The 25,209-nt window shown below is 34.8% G+C and overlaps 12 protein-coding genes across 12 annotated transcripts; 7 read left to right on the forward strand and 5 right to left on the reverse strand.

Annotated features, from left to right (window-relative positions):
• Positions 1-348: 348 nt before the first annotated feature.
• EV154DRAFT_479009 (mitochondrial carrier domain-containing protein) lies at positions 349-1,808 on the reverse strand (the record flags this gene model as incomplete). The annotated part of the gene is made up of 8 exons (XM_051598228.1): positions 349-581; positions 636-952; positions 1,009-1,157; positions 1,277-1,300; positions 1,356-1,441; positions 1,563-1,595; positions 1,652-1,705; positions 1,787-1,808. The coding sequence occupies 8 exons, from the start codon at positions 1,806-1,808 to the stop codon at positions 349-351; spliced, it is 918 nt and encodes a 305-aa protein (XP_051460127.1).
• A 959-nt stretch (positions 1,809-2,767) lies between these two features.
• On the forward strand, positions 2,768-5,013 carry EV154DRAFT_500554 (amino acid/polyamine transporter I). The gene is made up of 3 exons (XM_051600602.1): positions 2,768-3,155; positions 3,216-3,296; positions 3,352-5,013. The coding sequence occupies exons 1-3, from the start codon at positions 3,048-3,050 to the stop codon at positions 4,819-4,821; spliced, it is 1,659 nt and encodes a 552-aa protein (XP_051460128.1). The 5' UTR covers positions 2,768-3,047; the 3' UTR covers positions 4,822-5,013.
• Positions 5,014-6,852: 1,839 nt separating this feature from the next.
• On the forward strand, positions 6,853-7,433 carry EV154DRAFT_479011 (uncharacterized protein; the record flags this gene model as incomplete). The annotated part of the gene is made up of 3 exons (XM_051598229.1): positions 6,853-7,053; positions 7,086-7,283; positions 7,353-7,433. The coding sequence occupies 3 exons, from the start codon at positions 6,853-6,855 to the stop codon at positions 7,431-7,433; spliced, it is 480 nt and encodes a 159-aa protein (XP_051460129.1).
• Positions 7,434-8,049: 616 nt separating this feature from the next.
• On the forward strand, positions 8,050-9,523 carry EV154DRAFT_479012 (uncharacterized protein; the record flags this gene model as incomplete). Its single annotated transcript, XM_051598230.1, has 6 exons — positions 8,050-8,465; positions 8,570-8,752; positions 8,796-8,937; positions 8,959-9,087; positions 9,158-9,204; positions 9,430-9,523. 6 exons carry the CDS (start codon positions 8,050-8,052, stop codon positions 9,521-9,523), a joined length of 1,011 nt encoding a protein of 336 aa, XP_051460130.1.
• A 1,434-nt stretch (positions 9,524-10,957) lies between these two features.
• EV154DRAFT_500563 (uncharacterized protein) lies at positions 10,958-11,824 on the reverse strand. Its single transcript, XM_051600603.1, has 2 exons — positions 11,682-11,824; positions 10,958-11,542 (listed from the first exon to the last, which is right to left on the reverse strand). Exons 1-2 carry the CDS (start codon positions 11,748-11,750, stop codon positions 11,093-11,095), a joined length of 519 nt encoding a protein of 172 aa, XP_051460131.1. The 5' UTR covers positions 11,751-11,824; the 3' UTR covers positions 10,958-11,092.
• A 385-nt stretch (positions 11,825-12,209) lies between these two features.
• EV154DRAFT_500565 (organic solute transporter Ostalpha-domain-containing protein) lies at positions 12,210-14,034 on the reverse strand. Its single transcript, XM_051600604.1, has 6 exons — positions 13,971-14,034; positions 13,879-13,920; positions 13,476-13,829; positions 13,356-13,421; positions 12,754-13,294; positions 12,210-12,728 (listed from the first exon to the last, which is right to left on the reverse strand). The coding sequence occupies exons 1-6, from the start codon at positions 14,015-14,017 to the stop codon at positions 12,351-12,353; spliced, it is 1,428 nt and encodes a 475-aa protein (XP_051460132.1). The 5' UTR covers positions 14,018-14,034; the 3' UTR covers positions 12,210-12,350.
• Positions 14,035-15,763: 1,729 nt separating this feature from the next.
• On the forward strand, positions 15,764-16,979 carry EV154DRAFT_560990 (uncharacterized protein; the record flags this gene model as incomplete). Its single annotated transcript, XM_051605642.1, has 5 exons — positions 15,764-15,796; positions 15,954-16,207; positions 16,269-16,323; positions 16,393-16,820; positions 16,874-16,979. The coding sequence occupies 5 exons, from the start codon at positions 15,764-15,766 to the stop codon at positions 16,977-16,979; spliced, it is 876 nt and encodes a 291-aa protein (XP_051460133.1).
• Positions 16,980-17,784: 805 nt separating this feature from the next.
• EV154DRAFT_500568 (uncharacterized protein) lies at positions 17,785-18,684 on the forward strand. The gene has a single exon (XM_051600605.1). It carries the CDS (start codon positions 18,010-18,012, stop codon positions 18,184-18,186), a length of 177 nt encoding a protein of 58 aa, XP_051460134.1. The 5' UTR covers positions 17,785-18,009; the 3' UTR covers positions 18,187-18,684.
• Positions 18,685-19,127: 443 nt separating this feature from the next.
• EV154DRAFT_560991 (GRIM-19) lies at positions 19,128-19,563 on the forward strand (the record flags this gene model as incomplete). Its single annotated transcript, XM_051605643.1, has 2 exons — positions 19,128-19,285; positions 19,347-19,563. 2 exons carry the CDS (start codon positions 19,128-19,130, stop codon positions 19,561-19,563), a joined length of 375 nt encoding a protein of 124 aa, XP_051460135.1.
• A 138-nt stretch (positions 19,564-19,701) lies between these two features.
• Positions 19,702-20,692, reverse strand: EV154DRAFT_536893 (uncharacterized protein; the record flags this gene model as incomplete). Its single annotated transcript, XM_051604172.1, has 4 exons — positions 19,702-19,804; positions 19,829-20,159; positions 20,226-20,309; positions 20,362-20,692. 4 exons carry the CDS (start codon positions 20,690-20,692, stop codon positions 19,702-19,704), a joined length of 849 nt encoding a protein of 282 aa, XP_051460136.1.
• Positions 20,693-21,015: 323 nt separating this feature from the next.
• Positions 21,016-21,811, reverse strand: EV154DRAFT_500573 (uncharacterized protein). Its single transcript, XM_051600606.1, has one exon. It carries the CDS (start codon positions 21,701-21,703, stop codon positions 21,194-21,196), a length of 510 nt encoding a protein of 169 aa, XP_051460137.1. The 5' UTR covers positions 21,704-21,811; the 3' UTR covers positions 21,016-21,193.
• Positions 21,812-22,883: 1,072 nt separating this feature from the next.
• Positions 22,884-24,125, forward strand: EV154DRAFT_479019 (uncharacterized protein; the record flags this gene model as incomplete). Its single annotated transcript, XM_051598231.1, has 6 exons — positions 22,884-22,898; positions 22,998-23,020; positions 23,426-23,501; positions 23,557-23,680; positions 23,901-23,937; positions 23,960-24,125. The coding sequence occupies 6 exons, from the start codon at positions 22,884-22,886 to the stop codon at positions 24,123-24,125; spliced, it is 441 nt and encodes a 146-aa protein (XP_051460138.1).
• Between the last annotated feature and the right edge of the window lie 1,084 nt (positions 24,126-25,209).

Here is a 25,209-nt window from a genome sequence, read left to right on the forward strand (position 1 = left end):
TGGTCCAACCTCTCGTAATTGTGGTGATCGCAGATGTTGTACAGCAAACATTTTACATCTTTCAAAAGACTATTAACGAGGGAATATGTTTGACTTGGAAGAGTAAACTGTTGCTCGTTTAGAAATGAGTGTTTCAATAATTTACATAGTCGGGTACAATTTTTTTTTTTTTTTTTTTTTTTTGGGAACCAAGTATGTAAAACATTTTATTTGAAGCAATCTTGAAAATATAAGAATCGGACATCATATGTAGGAGTATGGTCACTTATGTGTGTAGGGTTATGGTCCACCTACAAGTCTTTTAGTTTAAATTATGTACAGACATGTTGATGTAACAAATCATGCAATTTATAAAAGAACAGCCTCGTCACATCGGGCTACTAATTGTTTAGGCTGGAAAAATTTCATTGTCCAAGTGTACGCAGCAAATGTTGCTGCATTTGATGGAAATGCCCGTAAAATCGTCGGTGTCAAACCTCTGAAGAATAATCGCCAACCTTCCTCACGGTATGAACGTGTGATACAGTCCACAAAACCTTTATATCTCTCTGGCTCTGATTGAACCCTTGTCTTTACAACGTCTAAACATGATTTTATTACATGCCCTATGATTTTATCGGATTATATCTACTTACCGGCAAAATATGTCGAGCACCACGCAACAATTCCAGCAGAACCACCTGCCAAAATGACTTTGGGGCCGCTTAGTTCATATTTTGGAGAGTCAGCTGGAGTAAGACCTCTACAAATGACTTCATACGTCAAAAAGTAAGGACCAAAACTAAGTTCACGAAGTGCTGTAGGGACCATTCCTTTAAAACAGTATCGAATACCACCTACAGAATACATTTTTCTCAAACAATCAATCGGTCCTTTTAGTGCGGTAACCGTACTTGATTGCGTTTGATTTTGTAACTGTACTTTGACTAATTCCATAGGACACGTTACAAAACTAGGATGGATGATTAAAACAAGGTTTTATTTGTAACATTATCACTATTTGTATACCTTGTGATAACACCAGCTCCCATTCCAGCTAAAAAGACATGTGTCAGGGGTGGTAATGATTGTGTGTCGAGTTTCTGTCTGTCTGCCTGATGATGAATTAGCCAAGTGTAAGAACCGAAAACTAGTGCATTTACAGCTGCAACACCTGCCTACAAAATGTATTAGTAATTTATCTATAGAAAGTGGAGGTCTACTAACAGCAGGGGAGGCCTATGATTAATACGGTCAGTGAGTTGCTTTTTAAATAATGGATCACGTATTTATTTACCATTCCTTTGTACAGTCCTATAAACTATAAGAACAAGATTTAATTGTTGACATCATACAAGATATAAAAACAAACATACCTTTTCTTGTCTTACTGTTGTAACAAAACAATTCCATGTTCCCTTATATCGAGATGCCAATTCTCGTGACTGTAATCGCACTTTCACTAATAGCGTAACTGATCAATTGTGTGGTTGTTATGGTTTCTAAACATGGAAAATACCTGTATCTATAAGCTGGGTTGTTTAGAAACAAGTCGATATTTTGTTTTTGTATTTACACTATACCAAATGGATGTCCTACAGCTAATCCGGCTAAACCTAAAAATAAAAAAAATGTGATTAAAACACATATATGAATATTATAGAATACGTACCTCCAACTAAGCCTGATAATACACTATTTAATGTGTTCACATTAGGCTTTTCAGCTATATTTTTTTTTCTCACGTTAAAATCATTGTACAAGTAGCAAACATATATAAGAAAAAAAAAGGGATCTATTTACTTACGTATTTCATCTACGTCTAACATTGTATTAAGAAAAAAAGGGGAGAGAAAGTAGAGAAAGAAAAGGAAAAAAAAAGGAAAAATGGAGAAAGAAAGAAAAAATAACTTGTTTTGAAGATGAGTAGTATTTAAGGGAACATTGCATCAGTGAATTAACATGTCAAATATTAAAATTCCCACGAAGTTCAGATTAATCCCCACGGTTTTTATTTGATTGCCATCAACCAGATGAGCAAACAAACTGTAAACCAGTTGTGTACAACGAAATTTGAACGAATTATATGCACTGATAGTAAACATAAATACCGTTTACACCATGTTTACTCGTTACATCATTATAAGGGGCTTGACGATGGTGGGAATACCCGATCAAGGGAAAAAGGACCTCGTGACATGCATAAGCTTATCTTTTTGTTTACGTCTTGTAGCCAATAGAAGCCCTCCATTATTTGTATATGTTGATACAGTTTTCAAACCTGGAATTGAGACGCTTGTCAGATTAAGTGTTCAAAGACATTTCCCTAAATTCTTGTGAGATGATTATTTTCGAATTAAATGATATAAGATCAGTCACTCATTGCCCCCCTGAGATGCTTGACTAAACATTAATATGACACAAGTCCTCGTTATCTACTTTTGATTAAAGGAAATGAATTAAATATCATATACAAAAAGTAGGGTGCTAGAAAACAAAATTAACTGAAAAACAAAGGTAACTAAAAAACAAAAGTAAAAGAACATTATCTTTATAAAGTCTCAAACATGGTAAACATGACCTGGCAGTGCATAAAGTGAAAAGGAAATTATGAAGGCAGTAGGCATTTTAGAAAAACAAGCTAAATGCTTTAGCATATCTTTGACATGTTGTCTGAATTCAAAGTGAAAGAAACCTGTAGTGTCAAACAAAATCGGCGCTTAGAAAGTAGAAAATCCCACCTATAAAAAAATTTTTCCAGCTAGATATATTAAAAAAAAGCACCTGTCAGTTTTTCTTGCGTTTCTTTTATAACCCTTTTCTTCTTTTTTCTTCAAAAAGGATTTTTCTTCTTTAACACATATTCCCTGGGAGAGAGTATTTTTTTATTCAAAGAACATTTGAATTTTTTAACCTTAAAAAAACCTTTTTTTGTCGCACTCTCTCTTTTACTTGCAAAAGTCGACGCACTAAAAAATAATAAACAGAAATATCAGTATTTTTGTTTTTTTTTGGATTAGTCACATATATCGTTTTTTTTTCTCGTTATTACACGAAACCTTAACTAAATGGTTAAAATCAACAATGCAACTTTACAACGTGATCAAATAGAGGATACAGCTGCCCCTCGATTCGCTACCGAAGAAGAAATCCTTGCTTCCTTTGGTTATAAGCAGGTACTTTTTGTGGCTTATCATATCTGTCCTTCTGTAAACTCACCATTTTTCTGTTGCTAGGAAATGCACAAGACCATGTCTACCATATCCAATTTTTCTATCGCTTTTGGATGCTGTTCCATCTTGTCTGGCTTAACTCCTGTAAGTATATCTTAATTACATAATAATGGATTATATTATTAACCGGACTTTTCAGATGTGGGGCGATGCCATGATGAGTGGTGGCTCAATTGCGATTATTTGGGGATGGATTTTAGTATCGGTCTTCACCTTTGGTGTGGGCTTGTCACTTGCTGAGATTTGTTCTGCATATCCAGTTACAGGTGGACTTTATATCTGGGTGTCTCGTTTGGCACCTCCTGAATATATGCCTATTATGTGCTGGTTGACAGGTTGGTGTAACTGGCTTGGTCTTACAGTCGCTATTACATCCGCCGATCTTGGGTTGGCTCAATTCTTATCTTCCGTCATTGCGCTTCAAAATCCCGATTATGAAGCTGGTATTTACTGGCAATACGGCATTTTCATTGTCATCCTGATAGTTCATGGTATCATCAATTCCATGCATGTCAAATACAATGGTTTCTTCAACCAAACCTCACTTTACTGGCATATATTTGGTACCTTCCTTATTATCGTTGTTGCACTTGTTTTGACACCTAATAAGCCTAGTGCTAAATGGGTCTTCACCTACTTTGAAAATGATACTGGTTTCTCCTCAAGCTCTTATGCTTTCTTGATCGGTCTTTTGCAGTCTCAGTATACTCTTTCTGGCTTCGATAGTGCTGCTCATATGTCTGAAGAAACCCGTGATGCTGCCCGGTCTGCTCCTAAAGGTATCCTATATGCTATTGGTGCTGCTGCTATCACAGGTTTTGTTTTCATGCTTTCTGTAAACTTTTGTGTTCAGGATTTTCAACGCCAAATTGTTGAAACTACCATCAGCCCGCAAATGACCCAGGTCTTTTTAGATGGTGTGGGTTATAAATGGACAGTTGTATTTACCGTGATTATTATGGGTGCCATGTTCTTTTCTGGCTCGGCTTTAACGTTGGGTAGCTCTCGTATGGTTTACGCTTTTGCTCGTGATGGTGCCATGCCATTTAGTCGTTGGTTGAGTGTAATCAACAAATCTACCCAAACACCCATTTATGCTGTTTGGGCAAACATTATTTTTGCCGCTGTCGTAGGATTGCTTTACATTGTAAACACAACCGCTTTCAATGCTATCGTTTCCATCAATACCATTGCATCCTCGCTTGCCTATTTCATTCCTATCGCTCTCCGATTAACCGTCGCTCGCAAGAAGTTTAAGCGTGGCCCCTTCCATCTTGGCCCTTTCTCTGACATTATTAATTTTATTAGCTGTTTCTGGATTCTGTTTACCTCGGCCCTCTTTTTGTGTCCAACAGAGTACCCTGTCACGGCTTCGAATATGAATTATGCCTCTGTCATTTTCGTTGCAGTCATGATTTGTTCCGTCTCTTACTATTATTTACGTGCTAAAGAATGGTTCCATGGTCCTGGTAAAAGTTTGGAAGACGATCCTCAATTGGATCCTGTCAGTTTTGATGACTCGTTTGAACCTGTCACATTTACTTTGGGTAAACAGGATTCTAGTAGTGCATCTTTGGACCTTAAAAAAGGATTAACTGCTACCAAGTAAATAACCCTATTTTCTTTATCCCCCATTTATATATATATATGACCTTTTTTTAATGTATATATCAACCGCTGGCCACCTCTCACCTTCTCCCCCCCCCTCCCTCTTTTTTTTTTCTACTACATCATACCTCAACTTAGATTGTATATTTTATTTCATTTCTTTCTGTTAAATAAAAAAGGAAATGCAGCACGATTTATAGACCCTTTTATTCGAATACTTATCAGTTAGCTCAAGAGACAATACCCATTTCGCGTCCTCTTTTCTTCTGTTGACGTACCTTTCCAGTTTTCGGCTACTGCGATTTGAAAGGGTTGGTTGATTTTGCATCTATTTCCGTCTTTAAAGCTACATATTTTATATGTACTTGTTCAACTAACAGAGCAATAAGCTTGTTGATATCCTGCTGAGTGTTTACATGTCTAACATCGCCGGTGTAGTCTTTTTTTTTTTTTTTCAGCCAGGCTTTTGATCTTTCAATTTGCTCTCATTACTCAGCACATCCTCGTTCGAGCTATTTCTGGGCCTGTCACCCTCGTGCCTTTCATAAAATTTATCGCCATACCCTCATATAACTCTATGGCTGGCGCAATGATGTTATACTCCCACTTCTTTCTCATCATCGACAATAATCTTGCGCACGATTTCAATATACGGCATGATTAAAAAATCAGCACTTTCGAAAATCAACAATTTTAATAAGCAAAAACGTATTACGGATACTGGGAAATTTAGTCCTATCACTTTGCAATTTTAAAGATATTAACGTTTATTTATACGACAATTATCTCACCACCTGATCAATATGTACAAATTGGACCGTTTCATTGATATAATATTTGCTCGCCCAATTAATCATCTAAGTTGATCAATAATGTTTAAAAGCTTTCTGGCTGAAACCATGGGAGACATCGTATTGACCGAAACACCCTGTGCTTCAGTCCACATGCCTTGTGAATCGATCTAGTTACCCGTAAGTGCACAAGCAAGGACATGCTATAGTACATATAGATACAAAGGATGCTTTTTTCGAAAGGAGGATAAGTCCCATAGTTTGTGATCGAGCTACCCATGAGAACACCCGCAATACTATGTTACACGCATATAATCCCAAAAAAAAGTCAAAGAGACGTCAAAGACCCATTAAGTCAAGCAACGAGGGCTATTTAAACAGCACTGACCAGCTGCTCTTTCAGTGAAGTTATCCAAGATAAAGATGTGTAAATTGACCTAATTTATAGCATGTGAAAGCTCAAACATATGGATGATTAAATAAACAATTAGATCATCCTGACATAAGCCAGCTCTTGTTTAACAGTCTATAAATAAAACTCGTTCACATGATCTTCTGATTAAATCATCCTGACATAAGCCAGCTTTTGTTTATCAGTCTACAAATAAAACCCATTTTAACATATATCTCTTTCCCTTTTTCATCTTTCTTTTTTTTTTATTCACATTCTGTATAACACCACCTTTTTGAAAGAGAAGTAATAAAATGGGAAAAGGTTAGTTAATATCAACTTTTTTTTTTATAAAAACACTAAAATATTACCTTTTTTCAAAAGAAAAGGATAGACTCCCATTTTTTGTTATCACGACTACGGCTAGTCTTTTCAATATAAGCAATACTTCACCGTTACAAGTTGTAAACATTGGGGAAGAAAATCGTTTGTACAAGGATAAAAACGATAAAGGTAGTGGTATTTCACTGGCGCCGAAGGTCCCACTTATGCTACACCCTTTAGGTCTTTTCAAAGATTAAAGTATGTAAGAAAAAGAATGGATCACGTGAATCTTAAAAATAAGTAGAAAAATTTACAAAAACACGTAGGTGTAGACATGGTCTAGACATTGTCCTGCTTGGTGCCGATGAGTGAGTATTCGTCAAGCAAAGCCAGAAATGATAAGAGTTCGTCATTTGACTAATGTTATCAATTTTTTCAGAAACCAATCAAATTACAAGCTTAATTATTGATTACTTTATGGCGCACGTGTTTCTGTAACGCGCTTTTTTACCAAAGTATAGACTTTATGAATACGCCAATTGATTACTTTTTTCAAACCTCTCCAAAAGAGTGGAACGTACTGGAAGCTCTATCTATTTATGATAAGTTAGAGCGATGTGATTCTTTTGGATCTCTATTGCAAACGATGAGACGTGAAGTTGACAGTGTCTGTGAAAGACAACCAACTTTCAAAAAAAAGGGAAAATCGTTTGCTGATACTATTGAGGTAACATATAAAAATCCAAAAGAAATAAAAAGGAAGGTATTAAAATACATGCTTTTGTACTTCTCCTAGAATTTTCTAATTGTAATTTGCATGGAGACACAACCGTAGCAAGCAAAAATGAAGGACAACATCCTGACCACAACAATACAGGTGCTGATACTCAACCACCCACAAAAATTTGTATCGACACTATTACAAATCACGGTGAGTTTAATATTGCCAATAATAAAGTAATGTATTGGAGTAGGATAGCATCCTGGAAACACTTATTTGAATATCTTACTCCTACTCCTTTTTAGCAGAGATTATTGCCGTCTCTTGATAATACCAACAATGCTTATGTTACTCCTATCACACCTACTGTGATAATTCGAGTATAAAAAGGTAAAATATAAAGATAAAAAATAAAGAAGTAAAGAAATGAGACTCTTTAATCCTTTATTATAAGTTGGAGAGTTTGTCATGATAAAAATAGAGGTCCTTTTATATTAAATTATTACTTCAATTAGTTCCTGCGTAGATCGAATCAACAATTCCAGAGACTGGGAATTGTTGGATTTGAAATATAAATCAGTAACGACATGAAGCATAGCTTATAAAATATAATTATGTAAGCCTACTTGTATGTCCGGAATTTCTAGCAGGGAAATCATCGTAGGTGCTAGAAGGAACCGCAGTAAATCGGCCAACGGGGACTAAAGTAGGGTATGGTCTCCAGGTAGAAGATTATGAGAACTGATACTGTGTCTGTTATAATATATGAAGTATATTATAACTCAAGACAGATTAAACAGTAATTGTGTTCGATTTATTTAGGTGTCAAATCCCCCATTGGTAATATTACCCATTTTTTTATTATTTTATTTTTATTTTTTTCTAATCAAAATGATTCATCGACTAATCATTTAAATGGTGTAATAGGCCTCTATATCTGTTAGTGAAGGGTCTAATAGATATGTACTTGATCTACCTTCTACGTCAGCCTGGCACCCAAACATGCCCAAGATTCGCAAAGGTGAACTTGAGGTACTCAATCAATTATTCGTCTTCGGCACTCAGTATTGTGTTAGTGCCCCTTTGTGCAAAGCCGAGTACAACAAATACAGAGAACAGCAAATCAACAGTGTATCGCTTTGCTCTCTTGGTTTATTTGATGATTTAATTTTATTACTTCGTAAGGTCTCGTACGATGACTTTCTCGATCAAGTTTGGGATTGGAAAGGTGGTCCTGAAATTAACGATCACGGCAAAAACTTCTTAATTGTCTGCAAATACATATTATCAACATTTCACCTAGTACAACGAACTCCACCAATGCACGTAATGAATCATGAAAGATCTTTCTTTTGTGAATCCATTTTACCTGGGCTTTTAGCCTTGTCAAAAATAACCAAGTTCATTGAATTTAAGTGGTAAGTGTGACAATAAGTTGTTTTTTAAAACATGGGAATGATAACGTGGAGGAAGATATACAAAAAGGAACTGGTTCTAACGTTATCATTTGTTATTATGAAAGGTATGAAGCAAAGTACAAGGCTACCAAGGGTTTGTATCTGAAGGATGGCAATTATGACGGTCGTTTCACTCTACCTGAAAAATACATCGATGCTTTGGGTATTTTAAAAGGCACAATAATATGGAGATTGAGGTTTTTGAATCATCAAGGTATTAAATTGAGCGTAACTATTATTGATAATACGTGAATACATTAGTAATCTGATCATTACTTTGTATATCTATAGTGGCATGGTTGAAGAACACACAAGGTATATTATTGAGGATTCAATGAAGATTCTTGAAAGTAATCTTGCTTCTTTGAGGGAGGAAACTTGTCATTTTGAAAACGTCTCCCTAGAAACATTCAAGGAATTCAGTGCCTATGGTGTTCAAATAATAAAAACGTAGGTGACCTTGACCAAGATTCATGACAAGCAGCGTTGGAAGAACATTGAAATGCGGTCATCACAAATTCCAAGAACATGGGATGATCGTTTGCTATTATTGGAATATTTGGAATTATTGGGAACTCTTTATGTAAGGACAATGGGTGACAAATGGGGATTATTTTATTATATTAACAAGTATTGTATTTATAAATTTATAGATTGAACTTTCATATTCACAGGAAGTTGAGAGTGTTGTATCGCAGATGTATTGAATCATAGAAACCTAATATTAGATCTCAGTAGACAGACTGGGGATCGTAATCATGTAAAAGATTGCTATGAACGAATAATAATACTGGGATAAACATTTATTCAGTTCAAATGGATAAACGATTGAATAGTAAATCCCGATTGGATCTACTATTAGTTTAGACACAGCTTTGTAAAAGTATAAATACGAGCTCATTATTTACTTTGATTATTTTTAAAGCCCATTTGATATCTACGATATTACAAAGTTAATTGAAGAACGCGTAAATGTGGGTCGACCTTCTGGTCCGTTGGTTCGATCAATTATGGAGTGATCGTCTCCTATAGTTTCATCCTGCCCCCCCCCCATATACCCAGCATCACTATAATCTTATATATGAACAAATAAATGAACATTTGACGGGAGTTTGATGTTTATCTTACAATGCATTTATGATTAAACCAGTATATATCTTCTTTTTCCGATTTATATTAATTTATATTTAATAGGAAGATTGATGTTCTTATCTGTATATATTTTTTATTTTTGAATAGACGGAAACAAGTATTATGCAAGAAAGATAGAACTCATTACAAATAATATATATGGCTTTTTATTTGTAACTGCTAAGCATTGTGATCTCGCTAAGTTATAAAAATTGATATTTGAGTATAGATACGGATAAATAATCTAGGATAAGGAACAGTTTCAGTGCTGAATTGGTTAATTGATAATAACAATGCCAGTCTCTTTGGTTATCAACAACATTTAATATATCATACTCACTTGTCAGAAGACGCCCGACGAAGATTATCCCGCCTTGAAAAATATTCCCAAAACAAAAACAAATACCTCTTGCACATATATCATTGTACGTTTCTCTTTGGACTAAACGCTTTTCAAAGAATCCGAGGGAATTTTGGATTCAGTCTTGTTAGTATTTATTGATTACCTCGGAGCTGGCACATCCATGATTCTAGGTGTGAGTGTCTCGCCAGCTTTGGAAGGCTTTTTTTTGACAGCATACTTTATCTCCGGCCAGAATAGCTCAATTGGGTTTAGGAATGAGTAAGTTTTTTAGAGAAATGAGCTTACAGAGAGACTTGGGAACTATGATCGACATATAGTGTATTCCAGACACATTTGTAGTTGGAAACTCATCAACAAGGCCGATAATGGACTTCGGGTTCAAGATCTTTTGTATTTGGTTATTTGATACAGCGCTATCAGTTTAGTTTAATACTGTCAGCATGAGAGCGGATAGTTTGTTCCTGGGTAATCTTTTTTATGTAATTATGTAAAATTTAAAATTACTCCTATATATTCGAATAATTAGCATATATATGTGGCCAAAGTTTCTATACGGTCATTTAAACAAAGTATGCAAACTATCCCAAAACGGTGTTTTTGGAATTGGTAGTTACTTAGAAAAATATAATAGTTATTAATAAGGAGCCACTACCCAGGTAACCCTTGACTGGTGTAATAAGACGTATTGAGTATTTTGTACACAAACATATCTGTGCTAATGATAGCCAGACCCTTTTTTCCGAATGTAACAAAAAAAAAACGTGAGAAAGTATAACGCTTATGTTGTCAAATCACGATGCTTAGCTTATTGCTAAGCTTTGCGTAACGATAAAATATTGTGCGTTACAAAGAGTACCCAAAATTTACTGAGTTATTGGAGAATATCTTCAACCAAATACGACAAAATTATCTCTTAACCAGTGGCAGTAGCTTGTACCTAATAAGATATAAACTTTATGTCCGTCGCATTTATGTAGATAGGAATTAGCCTCACAGAAGGGCTAAAAATTATCTTGTCAATAAAATAAACGCATTGTATTAGAATAAGCAAATATTTTATTGAATTTATTGCATAAATATCCTGAGTTATAACTTAAAGTCGTTTGTCGAGAATAAACATGCCGAAGATGCACAAGAACAACAATGGCAGCAATTCAATCATAGGCTGAGCAGATAAAGATGCACTGCTTTCTTCTGTCGAGGTAGCATTGTTTGGCCAGGTGTTGTTGGTATTGTTTGGCAATAACATTTGAGCTTTGAGATGTCCTGTTTGGTTCCCTACAACACAATCATATGAAATCATTCTGGCTTGAAGAGAATCATCCACACCGCTAAATAGCGGAGAAGTACTATTGCAAGAAATAATTGAACAAATGTCAATAGGCGCACATCCCGCTTGAGTACGAGTTGTAGAAGTATTATTTGCATCTTCAAAATATATGAAACAAGCAGAGGTAGTGTAATTTCCGAAGCCATCGGCAGATGAGCAGTACACTTCAGGGCAAACTTGATTATAGTTTCCTCCGCAATCCATTTCTTTTTTCTTTGGTTTTTTTTTTAAATAAAGAGAAGAGTCAGAGTTTCAGATACTGAAAAGGTTTTATTTAAGTGAATTTATGCTTGTGTTATAAAAATACGTTGCACAAGTTATGTCTATATTAGTTTTTTGCTACATCACTTACTGTTACGCATATTCTCTTCTGTTTTAAAACACCTCCCAAAGTGCATAATATCTTTTCGGGTCTACACATGCCAAAACTACCTCTTTCTATTTTATTTTTCTCCTTATATACAGATCTGTGATCTCCTGCAAGGTACAGTTACCTCAATTATTTAATTTGTTCTTTAAAAAGGAAAAAAATTGAGTGCTAAGCTTGTTAAGTGTGTACTACTTGACCAACTTGTGCTGGGTACTTTCTTGAAGTTGAGCTTCCAAAAGAATATTGCGATCGTGGTGGGGGAGGGGTTTGGTTCTTTTCAGCGATCATAATTTACTGTCTTTATTTTTTGTAGTTTTGCTGAGTATTCCGCATGTCTTGTATATGTTAACTAAAGTGTATTTTTGTGTTGTGATTTTAGCTGCTGGCCTCGATCTTGTTGAAGCTGTGCGACTAGTTACCCATTATGGCTCGAAAATTTTTGGTGTCAAAATGTACTTAAAAAAGGAGGAACGAGCCATAGTTTAAACTTTAACTTAAGGTCGCTTTGACTTATTGACTATTATGTCAGGATAGAGAATGTGGAGTTAAACTTTATTTATTCCTCTACAAAAAAAAAAGGGGGGGGGATGAGGTGGGGTAGATGGTACTCTATGCTTTAAAATTTCGGTTCCAATCCATATCAGTCTGTTGTTATTTACGCTCTAGCTCATGAGGAACGAAATGAGTTGATTGATTTAAAGACTCTAGATTTATTTCGTCGTTTCTATTTAATGTTCGCGATTGCATTGCTGGTACCTGGGGTGATATGATGGCTAAATTGTCTAATTGATGCTGAGATGTTGTTTCTTTCTCCTCGGCTGTTGATGTTGTATTATTTCCACCTAGTGGCTCTAGAGGTAAAGCATTGAAGTTATGCTGATACTGTCTTGTATCTTGATCGTATTTATTGTTTTGTAACGCAGGCAAGGGCTGAGATAAATATTCATGTATTGACGGATTATTTTCCAAATCTTTATTGGCAGCCAAAAGATTTCGCTCATCGTCGCTTAATCTTCTATTTTTTCTCAACTTGATGCGTTTTTTTTGCCAAAACAACAGTATCACCTCCGCACATGAATACATTTTTGATAAATTGGGGGATATAAGCTAAAAAGCCGTCCGATACAGCATCAAAATAAGAGTAATCCGGTTCTTCCGTTTGATATTCTTTGGCATCTAAACCAAAATAAATTTGCATGAGCATGGCAACGACAGCCATACAAATGCAGATAATTAAAACGTAGTATCCATTTTTGATAGCAGCTGCAGGCCAATAAGTGCCAGATGTGGTAGTTGCTGGTTTATCTTTAATCACTTTAAAGTAACCAAGAATTGCTAGTAATATATCACCAAAGTAGAATATTACCATGATGGGGCCTTTGACACACCAAAACATACCATGCGCACGAATATTACCATCTTTCCACTCCGTGTTGTATACAGATAAATAAGTGAATAATGCCATCAAGATGATGGACAAGGAAATAAACTGTAAGCTTGCCAAGTAAATATACGCACCTTTTGGACTAAACTGGCCATCACAATAAATGCCTTTGATCTGAGCAAAAATTGAGATTAAAGCAGAAATAATATTCCTGTAAATGCTCAAATAGTCAATAATTGTATTTTTCTCAGCCCTATTTTTTGTTATCCTACCATATCGGGAACTGAAGTACTAGAATATCTGTAATGACTCTAAAATGAAGCCCCCATTTCGATTTTCTGTTGAAAAAGTTAGGTTAATATATATGACATAGTTCTAGAGACAGTACTTACAATCTAAATGTGTAAACACCTAGCACTTTTGTCGCGATCGCTTCTTTTTTACCCTCGTTTATAGTTCTGTAAGGTTGAAGATAAGACTGCAGGCACATGTATAGGTTATATACAGCAAAAGACTCGAATAGACGTGCAAAGAAAAGAATTACAGTCTCGTAATCATATTTTAAATAGGACAGCCACGCTAAAATTGCATAGGCGGCAGGGTACGCAACCACTCGCACTTTATGGCGTTGTATATCTGGGGTGCAATAATGGTGAAGATGTTCGTTGATCGTGTGAGAAGCAATAGTGATTGTGACTAGAACTAAAAACCCTGAAACTAACCAACCCCATACATGCATGGAATTGCTATAAGGTAACATTAGCCATAGTATATGATAGTAAAATGGCGGCTTACCTTGGGTTAAGCACAAGCTGCTTTAAATCGAACTCTGGGTTGCTATCAGAAACATATTAGTCTTGAAACGGGTATAGACGAGTCATATTTACAATCCGTTTTCACTTAATCCCCCAATGGTTGGACAATGCTCAGCCATGTAATGTATTTATGTATTTTGTAGAAAAAGGCAGAAATAAAATTAATTGTAGGTTTTATTTAAACTCTTGCCAAGTGTGTAACACCCACTTTTAGCAATACATTGAGGCTTGCAGTCCCACAGGCGTTTCATTATCCCATTTGACACCTTTTCTCGCACCCAACAATCTCCACACCATCTCGAAGCAATGCAATTAGACGAAACGTGATATGAGTAAAGGAGATCTGTATAAATATATTTTATTTTATTGTCCCCTCCCACTCTACGCGAGAGGTTTCCCTCACACTATAAATTCTTAAAGGACTTTAAATAAAAGGAGCTCTCTAAACAATGGAACCGGGCCGGAAGACTGTGTCACCTATAAAGGCAGTGTCCGTGTAATCATTATTTTTTATGTCCTTCTTGTTTTTTTAGCTACAACATAACATAACCAATAAAAGAGAACAGTAGATAGTTAAATCTGATGAAGAGACGACTCTCTACAATTATACAGCGAAAAGAAGTAAGTATTACTATATAAACTACAGTACAAAATATTTTAAACAGCAATCTCTTTTGTAATAAACCATATTTCTATTACGTATCAAAACAAAAAACGCCAGAAGAAAGACGGTACTTTTTATAAACATCAGTAATTTGTTGTGTCTGTTTTAGTATAGCCACCAAACTCTCTTTACAGATGTATTAAGTATTTATACTTTATTTAACTTGTCAATCTAAATAATCTGGGCTGAATATCAAGTCAGTTTAGAAAGATAGTTTTCAAGACGAAAACGTCCTGGATCAAATGTCTTTGAAGTATTTTGTCTTTGCTCAATCCAAAAATTTTAACTCTAGTGATGATAATTGTTTGGTCTATAGCTGTACTGTAGAGATGGCCAAAAAGGCTTCAGTAAAGGAAATCTACAAAGGCAAGAAAGCTTAAATTTACCATTTGTATAAAATTGGCATTTGAATAAGTTTTTAATGCAATTACCTCATATTCGTGCTCAATATGCTCCCTGTGTAAAGATGCTCATTATCCAAGTCAGATTGACAGAAAACTCTTAGTTTTGAATTTACCTAATAAAAGGGAGTATCAATTGATGGATGTTTCTTCATTTCAACTTCCCAAATCATTAAAGCAAGTCGAAACTGGATCTTCGAAAAACTGTTGATAGATTTTAAATCACGTGTTTTTTAAAAACAAAATATATTGAGTGACCTTAGTCTACAAAAAAAAATTGCTTCAACTGACATCTATATCATGCTTCACTATTGATACATGCTGTTACTGAAATGTTGACAGACAATTAGCAAGTTCCGAATTGCCTGTATTTAAGCTTGGGGGATATACAACCTCATTTCTATTATATGTGAGGGCTGAAACATATGGATAATTAGATAAACAATTGAAGCATCCTGACATAAGCCAGCTCTTGTTTATCAGTTTATAAATAAGACTCGTTCACATGGTTTTCTGATTAAATAAACAATTGAATCATCATGACGTATACGAGAGATTTTTTATCAGCCTACAAATAAAACCCATTTTCCTCCTTTCTTCTCTTCATTTTTCTTTTCATGAATATCCTGTATAACACTATCTGTTTAAAGAGAAGTAATAGATATTGTGAAAAGGTTAGTTAATAACAGATTTTGCTTTTTTAAAAGAAACGCTAAAATATAACCTTTTTTTTTAAAAAAAAAAAGGATATACTCCCATTTTTTATTATCACGGCTAAAGCTAGACTTCTCGATAATATGATGAAGACTTTCCCATTACCCGTTGTAGGCATTGTAAGCGTGTATCTTACAATAACAACTACGGTGGGTCAGATTATCGAGTAGTAAGCCGTCTTTAGGTATCCGCTGATGGGACCAAAATATGTAAGAAAAGAATGTATCACGTGAATCTAAAAATACTTAGAAAAATTTACAAAAGACGTAGGTGTAGACACTGTCGAAATTCGGAGGCCTAGGCATTTCCCTTTGTCTAACGACAGTAAAAAATTCAGAAGTAGCTGCAAGTTATTTAGAAAATAATAATAAGCCCTCCTTTAATCATTTCGTCAAAACCAATACGACCAAAATCGAAGAAGACTCGGATCCTAACGCGTTTACTCATTGCATTGACTTACACAGGCATTGGTCTAAAGTTTATAATAAGGTCATAATTAAGTCAAGACCTGGTAAGCCTCTTGTTGAAAAGTATGTATAAAAGGATATATGTCTTTTATTTTTTAGTTAACAAGTATTTTACACTATTCAGGATTAAAAGAACCGGTGATAGGTTCAAAAAAATTCACGAATACCTTGTTGCCAAAGTAAGTGCAATGCTTAAACTATGTTGTATTATTATTTTAATGTACTTTTATAAATTGTAACAGGCTTAGTCCACACACCAAGTGAGATTAGCAAGGCTGTCAAACATAACCTCACAAGCACGTGTAATTAGAAGTATCAATGAAGAAGAAGACCCGAAGGAAGATTCTGAGGAGGAGGAGGAGGCCAGTGGAGAGGATGATGAAGATGCCAGTGAGAAATTTAATCTCAAGGATACCATCCTGAAGAACATTAAAGGCCAAAGAAATTGTAAATCTGTAGTTGAAGCCGAATTTGTCAAAGCAGTTCATTCCTCTTGCATAAATTTATTAAACCATCGTTACAGCAAACTGTACCAAGAAGTTATTCCTGCCAATGAATTTTCAGAAATCAGAAACCAGTGCATCTTAAATCACAAGAAGCTTACAGACAGCTGCTCCCCTTCATTTCGAAATTTAGTCAATGGTATATTCGATGAAATGTTACAGTTCGCATACGAGTAAGTTCAAGCTTTATCGTAGTTGATAAAATAACACTCATGCGGTTATTTAGTGAGAATATATTGCGAATATTGCAATATTTGGATGATGAACGCGCTAAAACCAAGGATAAAGCGTCTGATAAGTACAGTATATTATCTATAATGATCACAGTGTGAGTATATTAATTATGCCTTATTGAGTGGACTCAAAAATGAAAAATTAGATGTTTCAACATTTTTTAACCTAATAGGATTTTTATTTCTGAGTTCCCTTATGTGTGTGTCTTTTTTAATTGGTTAATTAGTCAATATATTTTAATAGTGTAGAAAGTTTCAAGATATACAACAACGTTAAGACTACGACGGTATCTAATCGTCTTCGATCCCTTAACTTTAGACCTTGATCAATGAAAACGTCCTGGGTCAAATGCCTTCGCAGTAGTTTGTCTTCGGTCAATCCATGAACTTCACCTCTAGCGACCAAATACAAATGCCCCCAACCGTTTCTATTCATCATTACTTAAGTTCCTATACCAACGAAATAGGGACTAAAGTCATATTTCATTATTGCATGCTGACAAATTCAAGCTTTAAACACTCTGATTTGTTTATGGTAATCATTTGGCTAGAGACTGTACCGTAACCGAAGCTACAACACAGCGTAACCAAAAAAAAAAAAAAAAAGTCTCGGCAGAAACGAGCTTGATCAATGAAGACCAGCCCATTTCGCCTAAAGGCTAAAATTTGACTACGGATGTTTTAACTGCAACAACTTTAATATACGCTATTGGAGCTGGAATTACCGCGGCTGCTGGCACCAGACTTGCCCTCCAATTGATCCTCGTTAAGGGATTTAAATTGTACTCATTCCAATTGCAAGACCATAGTGACCCTGAATTGTTATTTATTGACAATACCTCCCCGTGTCGGGATTGGGTAATTTGCGCGCCTGCTGCCTTCCTTGAATGTGATAGCTCCCTCTCCGGAATCGAACCCTAATTCAAAAAAATTTATTAGAAGCAACTTATTCTAGAAAATTCGAAGAGATACTGGACAAGCTTTTGCTATCATGCACAACCTTAACTTATACTGACGTTGAAGGGGTTTTGCCAATCGACAAGACGGATGCAGACCATGACGGAAAGTAATTCCGAATACGGGAGGAGAATCGATCTGTTGATTAAGAGTATCATTTCAAAGGAATGCTATGATATATCTTCCAAACGAATTCAAGAGGCGTGATGTATTAACAGATGTCAAACTCCATCAACAAAATAAAAATATTCGTATCAATGCCTGTATAATTAACGACATCAATATTTTGCTTTGTAACAACGACGCACAAACCGTATACTTTGATTTCGAGGGAAATATAGTTATTTAGTCATCCTGTTCACCTACAAAAATTGTTTCATAACATACAAAGTCGGCTCATTCAATATTCCGAAACGACTAGTAGATTTGAATTTACCATCAACGTCAGTAACCAATCACTGCAAAATTATGGTGAAGGTTAACAACGATTTTGACCATACCCGTGACGGGTAACTATTTGCCAAAAATTGACCGTCTCTGGGATTTTGCGGTGAAAAGAAAACGAATACGCTCTTGCAGATGTTGCATATAAATTGAAAAAAGTCTTGACTCCTGATTGGTTTTCATTTATTTTTCAAGAAGAAGAAAATAGAATGGTGCTGTCGATGTATTTGGGGAAAAGTCTTCAGCACCACCAATATCCGATGTAGAATTCATCTCAGTTCTCATGTCTCCCCCACGTTCCTCCAAAAGAACCAGAGCATAATCTTGTCACATAATCCAGTTCACATTATACACATATCAAGGTCAATATAAATAAAAGACTATTTATATTTTTTCTGCCTAATTGAACAGATTTTTATTAATGTTATTCATACACTTGTAAAAGCTACACTGTTTTTTTACAGCATTCACAAACTTATTTTTTCGTGAAAGGTTACAAGCAACTTTAAATTATTTTTTACTATTACATACCACTGTTGTCGATACATTTTTATCTATGACAAAAGAATCTTGATCTTTCTCATCTCTTTAAACTATTGTATAAACATTAAGTAGGCGTATCGGTGATAACCAAAAATGCATTCCTGCGCATGACCTAAATGACTTGAAGGTTATTACTATGCAATTGTCAGAGTTTTGAGGTGCATCAAGTAAATCGACGACAGCAGATTCGTGACGTCAGCAGCAAAATTTATTGTCGCTTTTTAAACACCCTGCTTGTATTTTGTAATCAAATTTTCCAACACTTTTATTTGTAACTCTCCCCACTCTCAATTTACACATACAATGGCCCAAGATTTGCCTCCCGCTGAAGGATACCGCGAAATCAAATATCGTCGTTATTTGCCTCAACGTGGACCTTCTGGATTAGTTATTTTAGCTGGTGTCACTGCCATTTCAGCATTTGGTTTCTATAGAGTCTTCCAGGGCAATCTTGAAAGAAGGTATGCAGCAATTCCATTAAAAAAACCCGACGACAAAGACTTATAATTAGCCCCCAAATAGAGAATTGAAGCGTGAAAACCTTTGGGCACGTATTAATCTCGTTCCTCTTTTAACCGCTGAATCAGATCGTGATACCTACCGTCGTGAAGAAGCCGCCAAGGCTCGTGAGGAAGAAATCATGAAGAACGTCGATGGCTGGAAGGCTGGCGAATCAGTTTACAACAACACTAAATATTATACTGCACCAAAGTTTGTCATCGTTCCCGAGGAAAATTAGATTGATTCCCAATAATTTCAATATACAGTATTTATATAACCTTCAACCGTCTACATTGTCTATAATGAATTTTAGGAGTTGTGGTGTGTGGGTGGTTTTTATTTTATTAAATTGTATATAGGGGGAAATGAATTATGTCTAAATGAAGAATAGAACAGCAACAATGGCTGAAATATAATAGTAGGATATACATGAAGTGGATGCAGAATTGCCTTGGGTTGGATCAGGAGTATCGGCAGTGCTGAATTGATAGTTTTTAAAGTACGTAGATGTGTCAACGGGAGTAGCAAAGCTTGTTGAACCACCGCCAAAGAATGTGCTAAACATTGTGCTTGACATACCAACTGCGTCACTTGATCGAAATTGTAAATGCTGTTGATTAATCATTAAAGATCCGTCTTGCCAGACTTGTAATATGCCGTTCGTATTAGATCCTGTATTTAATTTTATGTACATGTCGATGTGTGTCCATTTTGCCGTACTGAAACGAATCACACCACGGGAGAACGATGTACCGTAATCAGAATTGCAAGTGACTTGTTTGGAAGAGCAAAGCTTATCGGATGTAGGGATGTACGCATAAGCTTCTCCAGCACCTATCAAAAAAAAAAAAAAAAATAGGTTGATAAAATGACGTAGACTTTACTTTTTATAGGTAGTACCACTATCTCTCCACATCAATCTAACTGAAAAACAATTGGCACCAGTTGCTTTTTCACCTCCAGAACAACCATCACCCGGTGAGCCTATTGCGATTGTTAGGAAGCGAAAATTAGGCTAAGATTGCATTTATTTTACCTCCATAAATGCCAGGCAATTTACCACCCTTCACCCAGTCAAAAGAAGAATCAAATGCAAGATCATAACTTAATAATGCAGTATTGTACATTGTATCATGATTGACATTGGTGAAAAATTCAGCACCGCCTTTTACGCCTGAATTATTGTTCTTTGTTCCAACAGGTGCATAAGACCCAGCAGGATAATTGACTTTGAGTACAGTGGTAGTACTATTTGCTGAAAAGGGATCTTGTACGAACTGTACATTTTCAGCTCCATAGAATCCTTGGCTTGCATACCAATTTGATGAAATGTAGTCAGAACCAGGTGAAACTGGGGCAGATGGCATAGGTGCTGTCCATGTTTTATCTAAACCAAGCGAAGTGGCCTTTGCAGAAGCATCTGCTTGAACAAAGTTTACTAGCAATACACTTATTAGCAAACTACCAAGAATAAACATAATTATAAAAGTTTTTTTTAAAAAAAAGAAGAAAAGGAAACGTAAAATCTTTTTTTTTTTTTTTCGACCCTCCTCTTAAAATAGGGGATCACCTTTAATTTCAAAACTTACAAGCACGCTCACTTTTTATTGGTCTGCAATAATTTTTGTGCTGCGTTTCAATGAGCAGCACACAAAGGAGAAAGAGGATTATGTTACTGCATAAGCATTTTGTCACTCTAGTGTAATCAAGGTAACGGTTGTACGATTTTATTATGTAATTGATATCAACTTTTATTCTTCTCTCTTTTTCTGTTATTTCATAATAGGCATAAAGCATAGTGTGCGCATACAATTGCATAAGGTATATAAATGTTTGTGTGTTTACATGTTAAGTGATTTTCATAATATTTAGTGATCATACGTCTCCCACTCATCATCATCCTGTGCAATATCTTGCTCAAGTTGCTTTAATTGATTAATACTCGTTTCTTCCTTGTCATTTAACAACTTCTTTAACATTTTTTCGGCGAGCATTTTTCCTCGAAGTTTGTCGCATGTTGCCTTCAGTCGATTATTTTCTCGGCGTACGTGATCCAATTGACGTAATAAAAGATCGTTTTCTTTTGTCAATGAAGAAATCATACATCTCATTTCACCGTGTTGATGATTTTTTTTTGCTCTATATTTTGCAGATGCTGCTTTGTTCCTTTGTCTTCTTTCTTGTAATGAAAGCGGTGGAGACTGTAATGAACTCATTGATGGAGTTCTTTGTAAGTAATTAGTACCGCGATATTGCTGTGGATAATGATTATAAGTAGGGCTCTCGGGTGGGCTAGGCGCGCCAGAAAATTGCTGCTGAGGTGGGAAAGTAATGGACGAGATTGCCATTGGCTTTGTAGTAGAAATGAAAAGAGACATTTTTTTTTCTTTTATATAAAAGGATAACGAAGAGACACTACAAGTTCAAAATACACTGTTATTATATATCAATGCCAATTTGAACGAAGGCAACTTTTTTGGATAGATTAAAAAACCCAGGCGTACTTAAAACGCCACCCTCTTTTAGTATGTAATTCCATACTCAACTGTTATATCCCCACAACTGTCCAATTGCCAATGTCTCTAGATCGATGTATACCAAGAAATGATCTTCTGTACGTGTTTCTGCCACGATCAAATGATTTTTTTTCTTTCCTTTCTTTACTATGCTCTGGTCAGAGCAATTAAAACAGCAAAATAAAATAGGAGGATATGACTATTTCTTTGGTGCATTGATAATCGAATCTTCTTTTTTGAACCCTTAACATGTTGCTATTCTGGCGAGTAATTTTCAGAACTGGTCCGTTGATATACATCATAATACAGAAAAATGATTCAATACCACGATATAAATATGATAATGTATCTTAATCTGTGCATTTTACCAATCTATGCGCATAATTTATATACTTTGTTGTGGTGCCTTATAAACATGGCAGTTAACGATGATAATACAAAAAAGGAGTCCTGTAAAAATCTGAATCGTTGGTCCATTATAGAACTTTTAATTAATACGCAACCTACTGTTTAACTATTAAGCGTCATTTTAAACTGTATTTATGGTTTTTATTAATCATTTGTAATGAAGGATACCGTAAAAAATGTCATACATAACCATATGATACAAGGTTTTCCCGGATGGCGTTTTGATGAAATTTAAGTTTCCTGAGCATTTGGTAAGCAAATCGAAAATCTATGCAACTTGTAGATCAAACATACTGATCTCACCTTAAAAAAAAAAACCGGTCGATCACCTTCATTTATTTACAATAATTACTTATAAAGATAAACTAACGCTGATACACAACTACTGAATTAACTATTGTTAATGTCCTACTATCGGACACACGTTCGTGACAACGAAATTTAAAGTTTATTACATCAGTCTCAATATTATTTAGGGTGTTGGTAATCTGATTTTATCATTGATACTATCCCTCGATTCCTTCTGTTTCATAAAAGGGTTGGGTCATTATTACTGCTATAAGGGTCTGATTAGGTGGATTTTAGCTTAAAAATCACTTTACGTCATTAAGATTCCATTTCGTCGTGATTATCAATGACAAAAAAACATGTGAGACCTCTAGGATCTTGCTTTTTTCAGGGGAAATGATCAGTGATATTATCAATTCACTTTTAACATTCTGGTATTTAACTTTAAATATAAAAAAAGTTGAGAATTGCAGAAAATTTAAGGTAAGCAAATGATAAAGTTAGGATACAGAATATTAGTGAGGTCTTTGTGTTTGTTCTAAAGTTTTTCGTAATAATATAGCCCCTCACAAATAATGTATGCGTATTCGTTCTATTATCCAAGTTGCTTATGAGTATAAACTAGGGCAAGCAGGCTGGAAGCTGTAATATGTAAATTACTAAAAAAATCATCACAAAAAAGCCTATCATTTGTTGTCCCCTGTCCCTGATAAACAGATATCAATGCTATTTTTCCAAGTATATTGTGTCCTTGATACAAGTTTATGAAATAATTTTGATTGAGCAGGGTTATCTGTGTTGTCAGACAACAGTTTCATAGGTATTCATTTGTTAGGGCCCAAGCTTGGTATAATAATAATAATGTGTTCGAGTTTGTTATTTTCTAAGAACAATATGTCCTATTTCTTCCAATAAATATCGTAAAGAATGGCCTTCAGTGTGGCTAAACTATGATGTTCGAGTGGTAATCTTATATTACCAGCATAATCTTGTTACAGATTATATATTGGGAAATATAGTATCATTGGTTGTTTTTGACTCTCATTAATCTGTTTATGAAGTATCAGCTAATGAGGGCCAATCAATATGATAAAGTATTGATTGACTTAAGACCATGTAATTCCAATTATCATGTTTCAGAAGGTAGAAACAAGCCATTATCTATTTTTTACCAGATTCAATTTCTCAGATGTTAGATATAAAAAGCGTCTTCTCTTTTGCGATGACTTTCTCTCCATAACTTCAATAAAGGATTAATAAACACTCATTTATTACTATTTCTTTTTATTCTGATTTTCTATCTATTTCTATATCTCAAACATCACACAATTTAATGTTTAGTTATCATGTGTATAAATTATAGAAGGCGAACATCCTTGTTTGAATATAATTTACATTGCGTAAACTTTTCAAACGTACAAGTGCATCCGTTATTGTTTTAAGATATTTACTGGGACTAGATTTCGAATTTAATTCGCGTAACTTAGACGCACAGCAGCATACTAGCTCTGATGATAGACACATATTAACCAGAACATCCAACTACAATGTTTTGGATGTAGATCAGGTTAAACATAAAGTTGATTAACCACTAATTTTAAAGCTACGTCTAATCCATAGAATCTTGGTGCTCCGCATGTGAAAGTTTTTTTGTCTGAATAAAACCAAAAGCAATTTATTGATTAATTAAAAACAAAATTGGTTCAAGGGTAAGGAAGCTGGAAAGGCTCAAAATATAGGAGCTAAAAAATAGGGAATGTGTGTTCGAGGCAATAAAGAAACATTATTCTTGGATACAAAAGTAAAGCATAGCATTTTAGATGGATTATCTGTACCCGTTCTAAAAACATTATATACGGGGGTACAGTAAGTTCCTCGGACCCCAAGACTGTCTAGCCGTTTAATCAACTTAGAATTTCAAAGGAAAAATATCAGCTTATTTGCTTGTCTGCTATAATATTTTTAAAAACAGCGGAGTCATTAAGACAACGAACAAAGGATTAATATGTATCTAATTAAAAAAAAAAATCAGTGTATAATAAAGGTCGTAATTCTAGCCAAATATAAAAAAAAAACCGGTTTTGCATATATAGAAACATGTAAGAAATATATGTCCATAACAATTATTTTATAAAAAAGGGCACGTTTTGATAAGAGGCCATTTTTTTTCCATTATACATTTGTCTTATTTATCTCCTCGTGGTAAAAAAATAAAAAAACTCCATTTGAAAGACTTGAACCACCAAACATTATTAGAAGTAAGGATCAAATAGATGTGCTTATTAATGCGAAAACAGAGTTCTGTTTTTTATTTTTTTCTATCAAGCTTATGCATCTGCTTAAAGTACAATTTAGACATTTAATACCTGTCCGATAAAATTAGTGAATTGGTACCTGGTTCTAACATAAAAAATATGTTTGTGGCATTATTTGTTTTTACAAAAATCATCTAAGTATCACAATCAGTCGCGGAGACTTATTGATGTTGCACACAATATACACATATTTCTCTCCGAAAAATCATTGGTGACATATTCACGGGAAACGAAGTCCAGAGCACAATTTTAATAGCACTGGTTTTATTTCTTATTCAATGAATATGGTGAAAATTATGATATGAATATAAAAAAAAAATACCTTATAGAAAAGTAATTTTATGTGTGATACGCGTA

The sequence above is a fragment of the Mucor mucedo genome (genome assembly GCF_025094135.1).
Source record: "Mucor mucedo strain NRRL 3635 chromosome Unknown EV154scaffold_22, whole genome shotgun sequence".
In the NCBI taxonomy this organism is placed as follows: Eukaryota; Fungi; Mucoromycota; class Mucoromycetes; order Mucorales; family Mucoraceae; genus Mucor; species Mucor mucedo.

Coding starts and splice junctions, on each gene's coding strand:
- EV154DRAFT_500563 (XM_051600603.1), bottom strand. CDS start 11,750: ATGTGTAGACCCGAAAAGATATTATGCACTTTGGGAGGTGTTTTAAAA. Junction 11,543..11,681: donor AGAAGAGAATATGCGTAACA/GTAAGTGATGTA, acceptor AAAAAACCAAAG/AAAAAAGAAATGGATTGCGG.
- EV154DRAFT_500565 (XM_051600604.1), bottom strand. CDS start 14,017: ATGGCTGAGCATTGTCCAACCATTGGGGGATTAAGTGAAAACGGATT. Junction 13,830..13,878: donor CAGCTTGTGCTTAACCCAAG/GTAAGCCGCCAT, acceptor GTTACCTTATAG/CAATTCCATGCATGTATGGG. Junction 12,729..12,753: donor TGTGCGGAGGTGATACTGTT/GTTTTGGCAAAA, acceptor AAACGCATCAAG/TTGAGAAAAAATAGAAGATT.
- EV154DRAFT_500554 (XM_051600602.1), top strand. CDS start 3,048: ATGGTTAAAATCAACAATGCAACTTTACAACGTGATCAAATAGAGGAT. Junction 3,156..3,215: donor CTTCCTTTGGTTATAAGCAG/GTACTTTTTGTG, acceptor TTCTGTTGCTAG/GAAATGCACAAGACCATGTC. Junction 3,297..3,351: donor TCTTGTCTGGCTTAACTCCT/GTAAGTATATCT, acceptor CGGACTTTTCAG/ATGTGGGGCGATGCCATGAT.
- EV154DRAFT_500573 (XM_051600606.1), bottom strand. CDS start 21,703: ATGTCTCTTTTCATTTCTACTACAAAGCCAATGGCAATCTCGTCCATT.
- EV154DRAFT_500568 (XM_051600605.1), top strand. CDS start 18,010: ATGATATATCTTCCAAACGAATTCAAGAGGCGTGATGTATTAACAGAT.